Below are 16,908 nucleotides of genomic sequence, written 5' to 3' on the forward strand. Positions count from 1 at the left end.
GTCTTTTCCAGATTGTTCTATTATCTCAAGTTTCGGGAACAGAAATTCTCCTATTGTGATGTATGCTGTCTGTCTGTTGCTCATGGTGACTCAGTTCCTGATGCGTTTGATACTTTCTGATTGTGAGCTAAAGTCGGATTTTTTTTTTTCTCACGGTGGCTCAAGTGGCCTGGGTTGTGAAGGCTCCCTCCAGACACGATTTTTCCTTTGTCACTGTACTCCGGGCCAATTTAAGAAATCCTGTTTTTGTGGTGATGGTCGTTACTGTGGTAAAATATAGAACATAAAATTTACCATCTTACCCATGTTTAAGTGTCCAGTTCAGTGGTATTAAGTATGAATATTCAAAGTGTTGTCACCATCACCACCATCCATCAACAGAACTTGTTCCTCTTCCGAAACCAAACCTCTACACCCACTAAACACTAACTCCCTATTCTCTCCTTCCTCCAGCCCCCGGCAATCACCATTCTATTTTCTGTCTCTATAAATTTGCCTACTCTAGGTACTGCATATAAGTGGGATCATGTAAGATTTGTTATTTCGTGTCTGGCTTAGTTCACTTAGCCTAATGTCTTCAAAGTTCATCCATGTTGTAATATGTGTCAGAATGTCCTTCCTTTTTAAGACAAAATAATAGTCCATTGTATATGTGATCGTACATTTTGTGTATACTACTCTATTCATTCATTCATTGATGAACATTTGGGTTGTTTCCACCTTTTGTCTATTGTGACTAATGCTACCATCAACACTGGTGTAGAAATATATTTGTTTGAGTCTCTGCTTTTTTTTTTTTTTTTTTTTTTTTTTAAGACGGAGTTTCGTTCTTGTTGCCCAGGCTGAAGTGCAATGGCACAATCTCGGCTCACCGCAACCTCCGCCTGCTGGGTTCAAGCGACTCTCCTGCCTCAGCCTCCCGAGTAGCTGGGATTACAGGCATGTGTCACCACGCCCAGCTAATTTTGTGTTTTTAGTAAATCCATGTTGGTCAGGCTGGTCTCGAACTCCCAACCTCAGGTGATCCGCCCGCCTCGGGTTCCCAAAATGCTGGGATTACAGGCGTGAGCCACCGTGCCTGGTTGAGTCTTTTGGGTATATACCCAGAAGTGAAATTTCTACCTCATATAGTAAGTCTGTGTTTAATTTTTTGAGACACCATCACACTGTCTTCCACAGTGGCTGCACCTTTTATATTCCCAGAAGCAATGTACGAGGGTTTCAGTTTCTCCATATCCTTGTCAACACTTGCTATTTTCTGTTTTGTTTTGTTTCTTAATAATAGCCATCCTAATGAGTGTGAAGTGGTATTTCACTGTGGTTTGATTTGCATTTCCCTAATGGTAAGTGATGTTGATCATCTTTTCATGTGCTAATTGGCCACTTGTATATCTTCTTTGGAAAAATGTCTTTCAACAATGAATAACTGCATGAATAATTGAAAAAGTAAACAGTGAATTTTCAAGTCCTTTGCCTATTTAATCAATTTTTTTTTTTCTTGAGACAGGCTCTCCCGCTATTGCCCAGGATGGAGTGCAGTGGTGCGATCTCGGCTCTCTGCAGACTTGACCTCCTGGGCCAAAGCAATTTTCCCACCTCAGCCTCCCTAGTAGCTGGGTCTACAGGTGCATGCCACCATGCCCAGCTGATTTTTGTATTTTTTGTAGAGATGAGGTTTCACCTTGTTGCCCAGGCTGATCTTGAACTCCTGGTCTCAAGCGATCGGCCCGCCTCAGCCTCCCAAACTGCTGGGATTACAAAGTGCTGAGCCACTGAATCAACTTCAAATTGTTTTTGTTGTTGTTGTTTTAAAATATATTTTATATTTTAAAAATATATCCTATATATTGGCCAGGTGTGGTGGTTCATGCCTATAATCCCAGCACTTTGGGAGGCCGAGGCGGGCAGATCACTTGAGGTCAGGAGTTCAAGACCAGCCTTGCCAACATGGCAAAACCCTGTCTCTACTAAAAATACAAAACTTAGCCAGGTGTGTGGCGCACATCTGCAGTCTCAGCTACTTGGGAGGCTGAGGTGGGAGAACCACTTGAACCCGGGAGGCAGAGGTTGCAGTAGCCAAGATCACGTGACTGCACTCCAACCTGGGTGACAGAGCGAGACCCTGTCTCAAAAATTTTTTCCCATTTCTTGGGAAATTGTGTCCTTTTTTTTTTTTTTTTTTTTTTTTTTTTTTTTGAGACTCTGTCATCTAGGCTGGAATGCAGTGGCTGGATCTCGGCTCACTGCAACCTCTGCCTCCCAGGTTCAAGCAATTCTCCTGCCTCAGCCTCCCGAGTAGCTGGGCTTACAGGTGCCCGCCACCACACCCAGCTAATTTTTGTATACTTAGTAGAGATGGGGTTTCACCATGTTGGCCCAGCTGGTCTCAAACTCTTGACCTTAAGTGATTCACCCACCTTGGCCTCTCGAAGTGCTGGGATTACAGGCGTGAGCCACCACGCTCGGCCCCCGAAAGTTCTTAATTGTAATGAAGTCCAGTTTATTTTTTGTTTTGTTGCCTATACTTTTGGTGTCATGTCCAAGAAATCCTTGCCACATCCAATGCCAGGAAGTCCCTCTTATATTTTCTTCTAAGAGTTTTGTAGTTTTAGCTTTTATGTTTCTGTCTTTAATCCGTTTTGGAGTTAATTTTTTAATATACTTAAGGTAAAGTATATTTTTTTATATATACTTAAGGTAAAGATTCTACTTCAGTATTTTGCGTGTAGAAGTCCAGTTTTCTAAGTCTTCTTGAAAAGACTTGCCTTTCCCTCACTGAATGGTCTTGGGACCCTTCTCTAAAATCATTTGACCATATGTGTAAGAGTTTATTTCTGGGCTATTCTATTCCATTAGTCTAAATGTCTGTCTTTATACTAATACCACACTATTTTAATTATTGTAGATTTGTGGTTACATATTAAAATCAGAAACTGTAAGACTTCCAATTTTGTTCTTTTTCAAGATTGTTTTGACTATTTGGGGTCCTTTGAGATTCCATATAAATTTTAGGATGGATTTTTCTGTTTCTATAAAAATATTATGATTTGCATTTCAATAGGGATTGCATTGAATCTGTAGATTGCATCAGGCAACATTGACACCTTAGCAATATCAAGTCTTCTAATCCATGAATATAGGATGTCTTTCCATTTATTTGTGTCTTCTTTCACTTTGGCAACATTTTGTGATTTTCAGTGTACAAGTCTTTTGCTTCCTTGGTTAAGTTTATTGCTAAGGGCCAGGCGCAGTGGCTTACACCTGTAATCCCAGCACTTTGGGAGGCCGAGGCAGACGGATCACGAGGTCAAGAGATCAAGACCATCTGGCCAACATGGTGAAACCCCGTCTCTACTAAAAATACAAAAATTAGCTGGGCATATTGGCAGGAACCTGTAGTCCCAGCTGCTCGGGAGGCTGAAGCAGGAGAATCACCTGAACCCAGAAGGTGGAGGTTGCAGTGAGCCGAGATCGCGCCACTGCACTCCAGCCTGGGCAACACAGCCAGACCCCGTCTCAAAAAAAAAAAAAGTTTATTGGTAATACTTTTATTCTTTTTAATTGCTTTTATAAATGAAATTGTTTTCTTAGTTTCCTTTTTGGATTTTTCATTATTAGTGTATAGAAACAACTAATTTCTATGTGTTAATTTTGTATCCTGCAACTTTGCTGACTTTATTAATTCTAATAAGTGTGTGTGTGTGTGTGTGTGTGTGTGTGTGTGTGTGTGTGTGTAATCCATCTTGGTTTTATGTTTACTTTTACTTGGAGACTCAGGCAGGGACAGGTTTTCTTGTCATCTTCCAAAGCCAGTGGGTAGGCTTTTTCTAGCTCCCTATTCATTGAGGAAGCAGGCTTCAAGGATCCCAGCTGTCTTCAAGAGTACTGGTTTCAGCTTCCTGCTTCATGAAGGCCAAGGCCTAGGTCATGGCCCCTGCAAGGTCAAGGTCATTATAATGCCAGCACCTGGCTGCTAAGCCTATTTCCCTTCCAATACGCTCCCCTCAGAGCTCCTGGTGCATCAGCTCGTTCAACCTCCTGCTTTTCTGCTGTCTCTTGATTTAAGAAACAGACACATTATATTTCTACGTATTCAGAGCACAGGAGTCCCAGCATCCCACTTCCAAATGAGCATGTCAAGCACCTGCATTCAGAGAAGACACCTGGAAGCCAAAATATTGCCATAGTGAAAGGCCTTATTCCCGAATACAGGTAGAGTGGGGAAGACCTTGGCCCCTTCCCACACAGGCAAGAGTGTTGCCTCCCCATGGGGCTGGTAGCCTGCTAAGGCCCAAGCCACATGGGTGGGTTGTCTACTGTTACTGAGGGCCTACTCTGTGCCATATACCATACTAGGTACTTTACATACATTATATGTCATTGAATCTTCCCTCCAGTCCTATGAGGTAGGTACTATTATTGTCGCTGATTCACTTGAGAAAGCTGCCAAAACACAGATAACAAGGGGCAGAACCAGGATTCTGATTCAGGTTGGCTCAGCCTTTTATCAAATACATGTAGTCTTCCTCTGTCCTTTCAAAAGCCTATAGCTTCCTCATCTTGTCCACTCCTCTGCGGGTAGGGTCTGTGGTTTCCTTTCTCTTATCTATCCTCAACACACAGTGGGTGTGACCTGGGTGCAACCAGTCACAGCTCTGCAGAGGTTACTATGATTTTGCCCCTGAAGGATCTGTCCACAACTTAGGAACTCTAACAGCTTTTGGCCTGAGCCCCCGTTACCGAGAGAAAGGAGCTTTTTGCCAAGGACTCCAAGGGGAGTGCACTTGATGCTGGTCGGGACCCAAGGCACCCAGCCCTCCCTGAGACATTGTGTGAGTCGGGCTGGGCCTCAGACACAGCCCCCACTGCCCCACCCCAGCCAGGGTGGTGCTTGTGTGGGAAGGACTTTAAATCCAGCTGCCAGACCCCTGCACGGGAGAAGGAGAGACGGCTGGCCACCATGCACGGCTCCTGCAGTTTCCTGATGCTTCTGCTGCCGCTGCTGCTAGTGCTGGTGGCCACCACAGGCCCCGCTGGAGCCCTCACAGATGAGGAGAAACGTCTGATGCTGGAGCTGCACAACCTCTACCGGGCCCAGGTATCCCCACCAGCCTCAGACATGCTGCACATGGTAAGTGTGGCCACGGCGCTTGCTGGCTGGGATAGAAGGGGTGCTGGCCAGGGTCTGTCACCAGGCCCTCTTACCCTGCTCCACATGCTGAAGCTATTTCAGAATTCTTCTCCTTTCTCTGGTCAGTGACAGAGTCCCTGAGTCCCTGACATTATGTTACATTACTTTTAATGGCAAAAACCACAATTACTTTTGCACCCGCCTAACAAAATTCACAGGCCCCTATAAGCAACCTCATAATACAGATGAGGAAAGTGAGGCTCAGAGGGACTTGCTGGGGTCACACAGCTGGTAGAGCCAGACCCAAAACCCTGGCTTCCCACTCCAATGACCTTTCCCCAGCACTTCCTCAAATGCATGTGCCCTCGGTGGGGGAACCCGGGAAGTTCTTAACACCTTTGTGAAAACGGTCTTTCATATGCCTGCCAAGAAGAGGACAAGAGGAAGCAGGGCAGCAGGATGGGCATGGGCACCTGGGGTAGGATGCAGGTGCTAAGGAGGTAGGTGACAGCAGGATCCAGAAGCAGAGAGGGCTCTGGATCACACAGTCCGAATTCTGTCTTGGTCGCCTACAAAACCTGTGATTCGAGGCAAGTCCTGTAACCTTGCCGATCCCGTGTCTCATCTGTAAAAGGCGGTCAGAATTAGAGCTATGTATATACCAGTGCGGACTGAATCTCACAGATATCATACTGAATGGGGAGGAAATAAAATCTCTAAAAAATACACAGTAGGGTCTCTTTACATGAAGTCTGAAGACATGTAAAAATACTATTTATGTCCGGTGAAACACGCAGATGTAGTAAACATACATGTGCATGCACACAGGAGACAGAGCCAGATTTAGGGCTGGTTACTTCTCTTAGGAAGAGCTATTTATGGCAGGGTGAGAGGCGGGCTGTCTATATGCAGGATTAAAGGAGATAAAGTGAGAAATTCACCCCCTTCCTGCCCTCCCTGAGGGCTGAACTAGCCTGTCCCCTCCACCCACCCTCAGATGGCTGGGGAGGTTGCTGGGCAGTGTTTAGGGATCAGGGACCCCTGGAGCTGGTGCCTGAGAGAACAGATGCTCCTTGGGGAACACAACAGTGAGCCTGGGGCCCCAAACCTAAGTTCTAACCTCAGTCCCATGTGATCTGACTGAATTAACTCTGGGTGGACCCCTTTCCCTTCAAAGGCCTCTGTTTCCGGATGGAAACATGGGCTGGCGATCCCTGTCCTGGGTGTCAGACAGGATGACATGTGAGAAAGATCTAGGAAGAGCTCTGCACACACACCCAGCACTGCCGTTCACAGCTGTGCCAGCCTGGGCATCCAGGAAAGGTAGACAACAAACCAGGAGTCGCAGACGCAGCTCTGTCAACAGCGCGCTGATTGAGGCCTGTGACTCATGGTTGGGCTTCAGTTTCCCCACCTGTAGATCCCTGATGCCTACAGTCTTGCTGGCTGAGATGGGGGCCACACAGGCTGGGAGCCACTTCTCAGACAGAGGTGCACCTTGGAGCGGGCCAACATTCTGGGAGGCAGTTGGGATACTGAGGGGATATGCTGCTGCCTAATGGGGAGTGTTTTGAGGAGGAGGAGATGAGGCTGGGGCTGGGATGCCAGGAAACATTCAGGAGAAGACTCAGGTTCAACCTCAGTAGTGACGAGGGCAGGGACTCTGCAGCCAAATGGCCTGAGTTCAAATCTTGCCTTTGTTACTTATTAGCTTTGTGACCTTGGCTAAACTCTCGGTGCCTCGGTCTCCTCATCTGTAAAATGGGGATGATAACAGTGGAATAATTCCCTTGTAGCTATGGTAGTTGTAGGGTTAAATGAGTGAATATGTGTAAAGCACTCAGAAGAATGCCTGGCACACAGTAAGTGCTCAATAAGTGTCTGATTAACACAAAAGAGGGAATGGATCCAGGGTGAGCCAGGTGGGGGTTATCATGAACGCTTCTCTCTCAGCCTCCAGGTCTAATCAGTACCAGTTTTGCCCCCTTGAAGGTTCAATTGTCCTTGAAATCTAACCCTTCCTCCTACCCCCTTCTCTTTTTGGCACAACCCTGGTTCAGGGTTCTTTCATTCTTGAACCCAAGGACTCCTAGGATAGCCCCTACCTGTTCCCCAGCTTCTGGCCTCTGCTGTCAGAATGAATAATCCAACACATGGGCCTGACCCTGCTCAAAATCCTTCAGTGGCTCCCACAGCTCCCTACTGCCTCAGGATAAAGCTCCGGCTCCTAACTGAGAAGGCTCTGTGTGTTCTGGCCCCTGCCTATCGCTCCATCCTCCTCTCCCGCTTGCCCTTTGTTCTTCTGTAACCTGAACAGCTTGTCTTTTTCCAGCCAAAATGTTTCCCAGCTTCATGCCTTTGCTGATGTGTGCCTTCTGATTAGGACGCCTCTCCCCACAGCTGGCTAATGCCTCATCTTTTAACACTTAGCTTGGTGTCTCCCTCTCCACCTTTGGCTGGGCTAGATGGACCTCTTTGGTGCCCCTATAGTACTTGTTGCACATCTGTCATTTACCATGTGGTGGCCCAAATGATTTTTCTGTCAATGGAAGCTTGGGCTTCTTGGTTCCTGCTGTTGTCCCAGGGCTGACACAATGCCCAGGACTGTTGAATGAATGAATGAACGAGTGAATGAATGAATGAATGAATGAATGAATGGGCTTGCTTCTAGATGGTGACCATGTGGCCAATGTGGGTGGATGCTGAGAGTCTTACAACTCCACAGGGGGCTCTGGATGACTGACTGAGAATCCTTAAGACCAAACCAATGACGCTAATGGTGGGGCTCCAGGTATTTTGTCAGAATGGAAATTACAGGCAGACTCTGTAGGGGGAGACTGCTTTAAGCAGGGCCCTATCTCAGTCATCAATAGTTGACAAGTATCTGTTGAGCACCTACTATGTGCTAGTACTGCACCAGACACTGGAGATCCATCCATACCCTATCCTGACAGCACTTACAGTCCAGCCTGGCACCTCACAGGTCATCTCAGACACCCTGACTCTGGTCGCCAGCACCCTGCCCCTTTCCCACTCCCAATCTCCCACTGTTGCCAGAGTTGAGAGAATCTCAGGGACCAGTGATTCAGGACAAAAATGTCCAGAGAGGGAAAGATACTCACCCAAGGTCACAGCTGTGGAGCCATCCCAGCCAGGTGCACCCATCCCCATGCCAGGCAGCGGCTCCTGAAAGCCTTGAGCGGGTGGGGAGTGGGTGTGGCCACACAGCCACCTCCCCTCAGGGTCACCCAAGCTCTTGGCGCTTTATGGGCTGTCTGGCTCCCACAGCTGGCTGGGCCCCCATAGGGTGGAGCAAAAGCTGCCTCCAGGCCATGGATTTCCAGGAGAAGCCAAGGACAGCATTTAATGGGATCCAGGCTTCCCCTCCTCAATCCTTTGGGTTGGATGCCTTGTTAATCCCTCTTCCCACCCACACTCGGCCTGCCTCTCAGCCAGGGACACAATCTCAGAGGCCCTGAACCTAAAATTTCCCCTCCCACCATCTCACCTGAGGTCCCCACTGGAGAACACTGTCACTGGGGTTGACGGTGGGTTACCAAGGCTCTGAAAGTAGGCCCCTTGGTGAAAGGCCTGTGACATTCAGTGTCACCTACAGTCACTTAATTTTCTTGGAGAAAGGGGGTTGCCATTGACAAGGGTTGGGAGCAGTTAGGAACAGCACTGGGGAGGGAGCCTGCAGAGGGTAAAGGCATGGGGGCTGGGTGTCCCAAGGGGAGGGTGGGGGCTTAGAGGGAGAGGAAGGTGCCAGCCCTCAAGTCAGGTTCCTGGTTGAGTGGGGGTGAAATGGGCTGAATAAACAACCCAGCCCCTCAACATCGATCTCACCAGACATCCTGTGCTCTTCAGAGAAGTTCAAGGAGGCCTGGGAGGTAGGCAGGGGCATGTGTGGCCACTTTTTTCACATGAGGCTTTTTATGTGACACTGTCACCAACACCATCTCATCCACTCTGCTCAGCCCTCTGAGGGTGCAGAAAGGTTAGACAATCCGTGCAGTCACACAGCTGGTGAACGGTCCGGCTCCACGGCCTGGGGTGGCGGCCTCCACCTCCCCACAGAAGCCCACCCAGAGCTGAGACCTGTTCCAGGCCATGCCCAAGAGTCACCCCGCTAAGGAGGTGCCGGAAGGCTTTCCCCACGACTTCCTCGACCTTTTGCTTGGTCCCCACAGCATCTGTGGGCATCCTCACCTCCCTTCTCTCACCTGCCCTGCAGAGATGGGACGAGGAGCTGGCCGCCTTCGCCAAGGCCTACGCACAGCAGTGCGTGTGGGGCCACAACAAGGACCGCGGGCGGCGCGGCGAGAATCTGTTCGCCATCACCGACGAGGGCCTGGACGTGCCGCTGGCCATGGAGGAGTGGCACCACGAGCGCGAGCACTACAACCTCAGCGCCGCCACCTGCAGCCCGGGCCAGATGTGCGGCCACTACACGCAGGTGTGGGCAAGGCGGGCGGGGCAGGGCGGAGCCTCGCGGCGTGAGGGTGGGGCCACGTGCTCCGTGGGCGGGGCCACCTCTGCCTTCACCGTTCCTAAGCGTCCTCGCTACAAGAGGCGGGCCTCACTCCAAGTCCCCTCAGATACTTTGCAAATCTTGTCCTCTCACTGCAGCTAATATGCTGTCTAAGCCTCTGACGGAGTCGGCTTCTCTACAGTCTTTTGAAAACCTAGGCCGCTAGGCCAGGCGCGGTAGCTCACGCTTGTAATCCCAGCAATTTGGGAGGCCGAGCTGGGAGGATCGCTTGAGGCCAGGAGTTGGAGACCAGCCTGGGCAACATGGCGAGATCCCTGTCCCTACAAAAAAATACAAAAAACTTTGCTGGGCGCGGTGGCGCGCACCAGCTACTCTGGAGGCTGAGGTGGAAGGATCACTTCAGCCCGGGAGACTGAGGCTGCAGTGAGTCGTGATCACGCCCCTACGCTCCAGCCAGGGCAACAGAGGGAGGCCCTGTCTCAAAAAAAATAAAATAAATAAAAAGGGGTGGGGGCGGTGGGACATGTTAGGTGTCACAGAGCCAGTTTTATGGATCGTGGTTATTGACCTAGGCAATACTGTACGGTGCTCCAAGTGGTCCTGCCCCTCTTGCCCCAGATAGTGCAGGGCTGTTTGCCCCAGCAGCAGATAGTCCCTTAACTTCTCTCTGTGGCTCCTTCGCATTTATTATGGTGTCTAATTTGCTACTTGTCATCTGCCAGGGACTAATAAAGCAAATAGACAATTTTGTCTAGTTTTTCTTTTGCATTTAACAATTATACGTAACGATGAACAGCAAATTGTGGCTGAATGAAGGCTTCAGGGAGATTTCTGATAGAATTTCCTGCTCCCCAATCACACTTTGCTCCTGTCTGGATTCTCACTGCATTTTGAAAGTTTGGGCTTGCAGATAAGATATGTGTGTGTGTGTGTGTGTGTGTGTGTGTGTGTGTGTGTGTGTGTAGGGGAATTAACATTAGTGTAACTGAATTATTTTTTCTCCTCCCAGTGCTTATGTGTTGTACAAATAGTAACATGACAAACAATTAAAAGAAAAGAAAAGGAACCAACCATCTTCCCACCCACACCCACCAATTCCATTTCTTTTTCATGGTATTTTTAGTCTTCATCTTTTTTTTTTTTTTTTTAGTCTTCATCTTTAGGGAGGAAATCCCAGCAGCACCCACCCAGGTCAGAAAGTTGTGAGGGCCCAGCACCCTTCCTGGCCCTTTCCCTCTGGATCCTGCCACCCCTCCCTCTCCCTCCACCCTCACCCACTTGCTTGTGCAGGGATTGTTATCAGGACCCAGCAGGGAGTAAGTCAGCGCAGCTCCACCCCAGCTTTCTCTGGGGCTGAGGGTGCATGTACTCTGGAGTTGTTTCTGCCCAGAAGGTGTTCAACACTGAGGAGACCTTCAGCTGATTTCAGCAGAGATTCCTGGGCAGATTGGGCCTAGAACCAGCAAGGAAAGGCTGCTGGTCTCACCCCATGGCAGCACACAAATGTTGTTGGATTTTTTGTTTGATAAAGACAGAAGTCATTCTAGCAGCTAAGAGACCCACACTGAGAAACAACCAGAACAGGTCCTGCTCACCTGTGATTTGGGGGAAGTTCCACTTTCAAAATGGCTCCTCCTGCTCCCCACCTTGGACTTTCCTTGTTGCTGAGGTCTAAAATTCTACCATTTGAGATTCTTTCCTTTGCATATACCCTTCATTTAAAATGCAAGGGCCTCCAGGAAGAGCCCACAGAAAAAATTAATGAGGGTGTATCACAGTCCTGGAGCTGAGGGAAGGTTCTGAGAGGAAAAGAGGCCTGGCAAAGTGGTATGTGTGGTTAGCAGAGGAGAGTAGACCGTTAGGGACAAACTCCCCCATCCCTCCCCCTGGTCAGAGTTTTGTCCTGAACCTGCATGGCTTTGGGAACATGAACGTCACAGGCTATAGGGTGCCTCTTCTCCCCACCCCTGTAAGGGGTGTAGTGGGATGCCAGGAAGGCACCATGCCACCTCGCATGGGGCTGAGCTGCTAGGTTTGCCCTCCTTCAGGTGGTTTGGGCCAAGACAGAGAGGATCGGCTGCGGTTCCCACTTCTGTGAGAAGCTCCAGGGTGTTGAGGAAACCAACATCGAATTACTGGTGTGCAACTATGAGCCCCCGTGAGTGCTGGGGGGAACCCTGGAGATGGAGAGGGGGAAGGCACAGGCAGAGCCCAGGGGAGGGCAGAGTTGGCCACAGCCTGAGGGAGTGGGAGAAGAGGGGTCAGTCTGCAGCTATACCATCCAGGGAGCTGTGAAGGCTCCGATGGTGGTCTGCTCTCATCTGCCAGAGAGGGCCAGGAGGAGCCCAAGATCGCCTAGCAAGTCAGTGGCTGGCAGTCAGGAGACCCAAGGGCACGTCCAGAGTAGATGTGTGTATAGGAGTTGGGGAGAGGGTTGGGAGAGGTCGACCCCCTCCCCTCAGCATCCTCCTGACCTCCTGTAGGGGGAACGTGAAGGGGAAACGGCCCTACCAGGAGGGGACTCCGTGCTCCCAATGTCCCTCTGGCTATCGCTGCAAGAACTCCCTCTGTGGTGAGTCCACGGGTGGATGGGTAGGGGCGGGGAGTGTGGAAGGGATGCGATGCAGACTGGATGGTCTAAGAGCCTCCCTGGACTGAGCGGGACGTGGGCAGGGGAGGGGCCGGGCGGGATGCGACCACCGGGGGTCCCTGGCAGCTCCCTTAGCCCTCCACACGCAGCCACTTTGGCGCCCTGTCGTTCCAAGTGGCCGGATTTCAACCCTTCAAAGGGAGGATGTTAGAAAGCCTGGCGGCTTCGGGGGACCCGCGTGAGGTGGACGTGGCCAATCGTTAGGGTCTTGAGGAGCGGGCGGGGCCAGGCCGGGGGGCATGGTCAGAGGGCTTCAAGAGGGCGGGGCCGGCCTTGCCGGAGCCGTGGGAGGGACCGGGATCCCGCTGGAGAAGTACCCTGAAAAAGGGCAAGTACGAATGTAGAGAGACTTGGACCAGGAGGTGGAGAGAGGAGCAACTGTGTCAATCACCAGAAGTAGCGTTTCGTTTCTTTTCTTTTCTTTTCTTTTCTATTTTTTTTTTTTCTTTTTAACAGAGTTTTGCTCTTGTTGCCCAGACTGGAGTGCAATGGCTCGATCTCTGCTCACCTGCAACCTCTGCCTCCCGGGTTCAAGCAATTCTCCTGCCTCAGCCTCCCAAGTAGCTGGGATTACAAGCGCCCGCCACCACACCCGGCTAATTTTGTACTTTTAGTAGAGATGGGGTTTCTCCATATTGGTCAGGCTGGTCTCAAACTCCTGACCTCAGGTGATCCGCCTGCCTCAGCCTCCCAAAGTACTGGGATTACAGGCGTGAACCACTGCGCCTGGCTTGTAACTTTTATTTTCAATGAGGGGCATATCCGCTGGAGAAGTGTGTGTGTTTGTGTGTCCTAGTAGGACATTTGATCGGGTCGCTTGGTTTGCGGTGTAGTGAGAGATGTGAGGTCCTGCTTGCAGCACTCAGGCCAGTTCTCCTCTGTCTTATCAGAACCCATCGGAAGCCCGGAAGACGCCCAGGATTTGCCTTACCTGGTAACTGAGGCCCCATCCTTCCTGGCAACTGAAGCCTCAGACTCTAGGAAAATGGGTACTCCTTCCCTAGCAACGGGGATTCCGGCTTTCTTGGTAACAGAGGTCTCAGGTTCCCTGGCAACCAAGGCTCTGCCTGCTGTGGAAACCCAGGCCCCAACTTCCTTAGCAACAAAAGACCCGCCCTCCATGGCAACAGAGGCTCCACCTTCTGTAACAACTGAGGTGCCTTCCATTTTGGCAGCCCACAGCCTGCCCTCCTTGGATGAGGAGCCAGTTACCTTCCCGGAATCGACCCATGTTCCTATCCCAAAATCAGCAGACAAAGTGACAGACAAAACAAAAGTGCCCTTCAGGAGCCCAGAGAACTCTCTGGACCCCAAGATGTCCCTGACAGGGGCAAGGGAGCTCCTACCCCATGCCCAGGAGGAGGCTGAGGCTGAGGCTGAGGGAGAGGCTGAGGCTGAGTTGCCTCCTTCCAGTGAGGTCTTGGCCTCAGTTTTTCCAGCCCAGGACAAGCCAGGTGAGCTGCAGGCCACACTGGACCACACGGGGCACACCTCCTCCAAGTCCCTGCCCAATTTCCCCAATACCTCTGCCACCGCTAATGCCATGGGTGGGCGTGCCCTGGCTCTGCAGTCGTCCTTGCCAGGTAAGGCCCATGGCATCGGTCCCACTCCCCTCCTGGCTCTGGAATGGCAGTGTCCTGCCCCAGCTGTAGGTGGTATGAGCACGGTGGGGCATGCGCCCTGTGAGTAGGAGCTTCCGCCCTGGCTGCTGCCCCACCTCCTTGCATGGTGGGGTGGGTGGGACGGCAGGCACAGCCATCTCTAGGCTGAGGCAAAGCCTCTTTCTTCCCACAGGTGCAGAGGGCCCTGACAAGCCTAGCGTTGTGTCAGGGCTGAACCCAGGCCCTGGTCATGTGTGGGGCCCTCTCCTGGGACTACTGCTCCTGCTTCCCCTGATGTTGGCTGGAATCTTCTGAAGGGGATACCACTCAAAGGCAAGGCCTGGTGCGGGGGGCCCTGGCCTCATGTCCACCTAGATTGTCTTCCTCCAAGTAAGTGGCCACAGCTTCCTGGGCAGGTCCTGCTCTGTGGCCCAGCAGCCCCCCTTCACCCCAACTTCTGGCCAGATTCCAGGCTAGCACTCTTATCCTCCTGGGAGGCGTCTACAGGGGCAGCCCCTGGCACTGCCCCAGGAGTGCCTTGGATCTGGGTAGGCCCATCCCTCAGCTGGCTGCAGACTGTTCTGAGTGGTATTCACACGTACCCACTCTCAGGTTGTCCTGTGGCTATTAGCTTCTCTCCTAGACAGAGGATCTCAGGCTTCCCAGGAACTCCTGGGCCCCTTCCAGTCCCCTGGCCTCTTCCTTGAGCCATCTGAATCCAGGACTGTTCCCCAGAAGTGCCTCTTGCCTTCTCAGGGTGAAGAGGTCAGCTGTCCTCCTGTCATCTTCCCCACCCTGTCCCCAGCCCCTAAACAAGATGCTTCTTGGTTAAGGCCCTCTGGAAGGGAAAGGCTACGGGGCATGTGCCTCATCACACCATCCTGGAGGCACAAGGCCTGGCTGACTGCGAGCGCATGGGGCCGCCTGAGGACTGCACACCAGGCCCACACCTCTCCTGCCCCTCCCTCCTGAGTCCTGGGGGTGGGAGGATTTGAGGGAGCTCACTGCCTACCTGGCCTGGGGCTGTCTTGCCCACACGGTATGAGTGCTCTCCCTGAGTGCCTGTGTAGCTGGGGACGGGGATTGCAAGGGGCAGATGAAGGACAAGCCCCACTGGAGTGGGGTTCTGTGGGTGGGGAGGCAGGGACAAGGGAAGGAAAGCAACTCCTGACTCTCCAATAAAAACCAGTCCAACCTGTGCAACTGTTCTTTCTCTTTCACATCCCCCTCCTCTAAAACACTCCATTTAGTGTCTCCTCTTTGGGACGCACCCTTCTTTTCCTTCCTATAACTCTCCCCTCCCCCTAATCACAGGCGGCCGCCAGGAAGGGGAAGAGCCAAAGGAAGGCCAAGGGTGCTGGACTGACTCTCCCAGCTTCAGGAGTCACCAGCGGGGCCTAGACGGGTTTGGAGCCCGGGATCAAAGCATGGCATGCAGCCTCTTCACAAGGGTGCTGCTGCCCAGGCCTGTCTGGGACACAAGGTCAGAAATGTACGTCAGGCAAGGCTCTGCTAGCCCCAGGTGCTTGGAAGAGTCCTAAGAAAGGGATCTGGAGTCCCAGACCCTCCCCAGGGGAGCACAGGAGGACTGTCCAGAGGTGCTGAGGATCAGAAAGGCACACATATGTTGGAGTAGCAGTGGTGGGTGACTGAGGGTGGCTTGGATGGTAGGGAGGGGCAGGGCAAGTCTCCAGACCACCACTGGAGGGTGAGCAGTCAAACAGGACACCACCCAAGTCAGGGCAGGGCTGGGAACCAACCTGTAACCAAGGAGGACACTTCCCTCTTTTACTTTTTTTTTTTTTTTTTTTTGAGAGAGAGTTTTGCTCTGTCACCCAGGCTAGGGTGAAGTGGCGCAATCTGGGCTCACTGCAACCGCCGCCCCCCAGGTTCAAGTGATTCTCCTGCCTCAGCCTCCCAAGTAGCTGGGATTATAGGCGCCCGCCAACACACCTGGCTAATTTTTGTATTTTTAGTAGAGACAGAGTTTGGTCAACAGCTGGTCTTGAACTCCTGACCTCAGGTGATCCACCCACCTCAGCTTCCCAAAGTGCTAGGATTACAGGCGTGAGCCACCACACCTAGCCTACTTAGTATGTTTTTTCCAGTTCTATTCAGATATAACTCATAACATAAAATTCACCCATTTAAAGTATGCAACTCAATGGTTTTTACTATATTCACAAGGTTGTGTAACCATCACAATTTTAGAACATTTTCATCACCCCCCCAAAAAAAACCCATACCCATTAGCAGTCACTCCCTATTTCCCTCCAACCTCCCCAGCCCCCATCAACCACTAATCTGTCTACATGGATTTGCCTGTTCTTAACATCCCATATAAATTCTTGACATATCATATATGTTATGGTCTTTTGTGACTGCTTATTTCACTTACCATATAAATACATATAATTTGTTTTAGACCAGGTCTTGCTCTGACACCCAGGATTATAGCTCACTGCAGCCTCCAACTCCTGGGCTCAAGTGATTCTCCCATTTCAGCCTCTTGAGCAGCTGGGACTATAGGTGCATGCCACCATGTCCAGCTAATTTTTAAATTTTTTGTAGAGACAAGTTCTCACTATGTTGCCCAGGCTGGTCTTGAACTCCTGGCTTCAAGCAATCCTCCCAAAGGACTGAGATTATGGTTGTGAGTCGCTGCTCTCAGCCAACATACTTTCAAGGTTCATCCATGTCGTAGCATGAATTGGAACTTCTTCATTTTTATTGCCAAGTCATATTCCATTCTATGGAATATTTGTTACATTCTATAGAACATTTCCATTTTATTTGTCATCGGACACTCAGGCTGTTTCCACTCCTGAGCTACTATGAATAATGCTACTCTAAGCATTCATGTACCAGCTTTTGTGTGAACGTAAGTTTCCAATTATCTTGGGTATATACCTAGGGGTATAGATAAGGAAGTCCCCAAAGGCCTGTCAGAGGCCTTTTAGCTTTGCCCATTGGATGAGATTTCCCAGGAGTGGAGGTCATCAGCTCTCCACAGGACACTCCTCCTCCCGTCACC

The 16,908-nt window shown here is 50.7% G+C and overlaps 1 protein-coding gene across 1 annotated transcript in view; it reads left to right on the forward strand.

Annotated features, from left to right (window-relative positions):
* The window catches only part of PI16 (peptidase inhibitor 16), a 49,081-nt gene extending 34,007 nt beyond the window's left edge, over positions 1-15,074 (forward strand). Inside the window, exons 2-8 of the mRNA XM_050787699.1 lie at positions 4,935-5,131; positions 9,366-9,587; positions 11,672-11,781; positions 12,107-12,195; positions 13,164-13,856; positions 14,068-14,207; positions 14,631-15,074. Coding sequence (XP_050643656.1) covers positions 4,961-5,131; positions 9,366-9,587; positions 11,672-11,781; positions 12,107-12,195; positions 13,164-13,856; positions 14,068-14,189 — 1,407 coding nt within the window. The 5' untranslated portion in view covers positions 4,935-4,960 and the 3' untranslated portion in view covers positions 14,190-14,207; positions 14,631-15,074. The remainder of the gene's footprint in view (positions 1-4,934; positions 5,132-9,365; positions 9,588-11,671; positions 11,782-12,106; positions 12,196-13,163; positions 13,857-14,067; positions 14,208-14,630) is intronic.
* Positions 15,075-16,908: the final 1,834 nt, after the last annotated feature.

The sequence above is a fragment of the Macaca thibetana genome, chromosome 4 (genome assembly GCF_024542745.1).
Source record: "Macaca thibetana thibetana isolate TM-01 chromosome 4, ASM2454274v1, whole genome shotgun sequence".
NCBI classification, from domain to species: Eukaryota; Metazoa; Chordata; class Mammalia; order Primates; family Cercopithecidae; genus Macaca; species Macaca thibetana.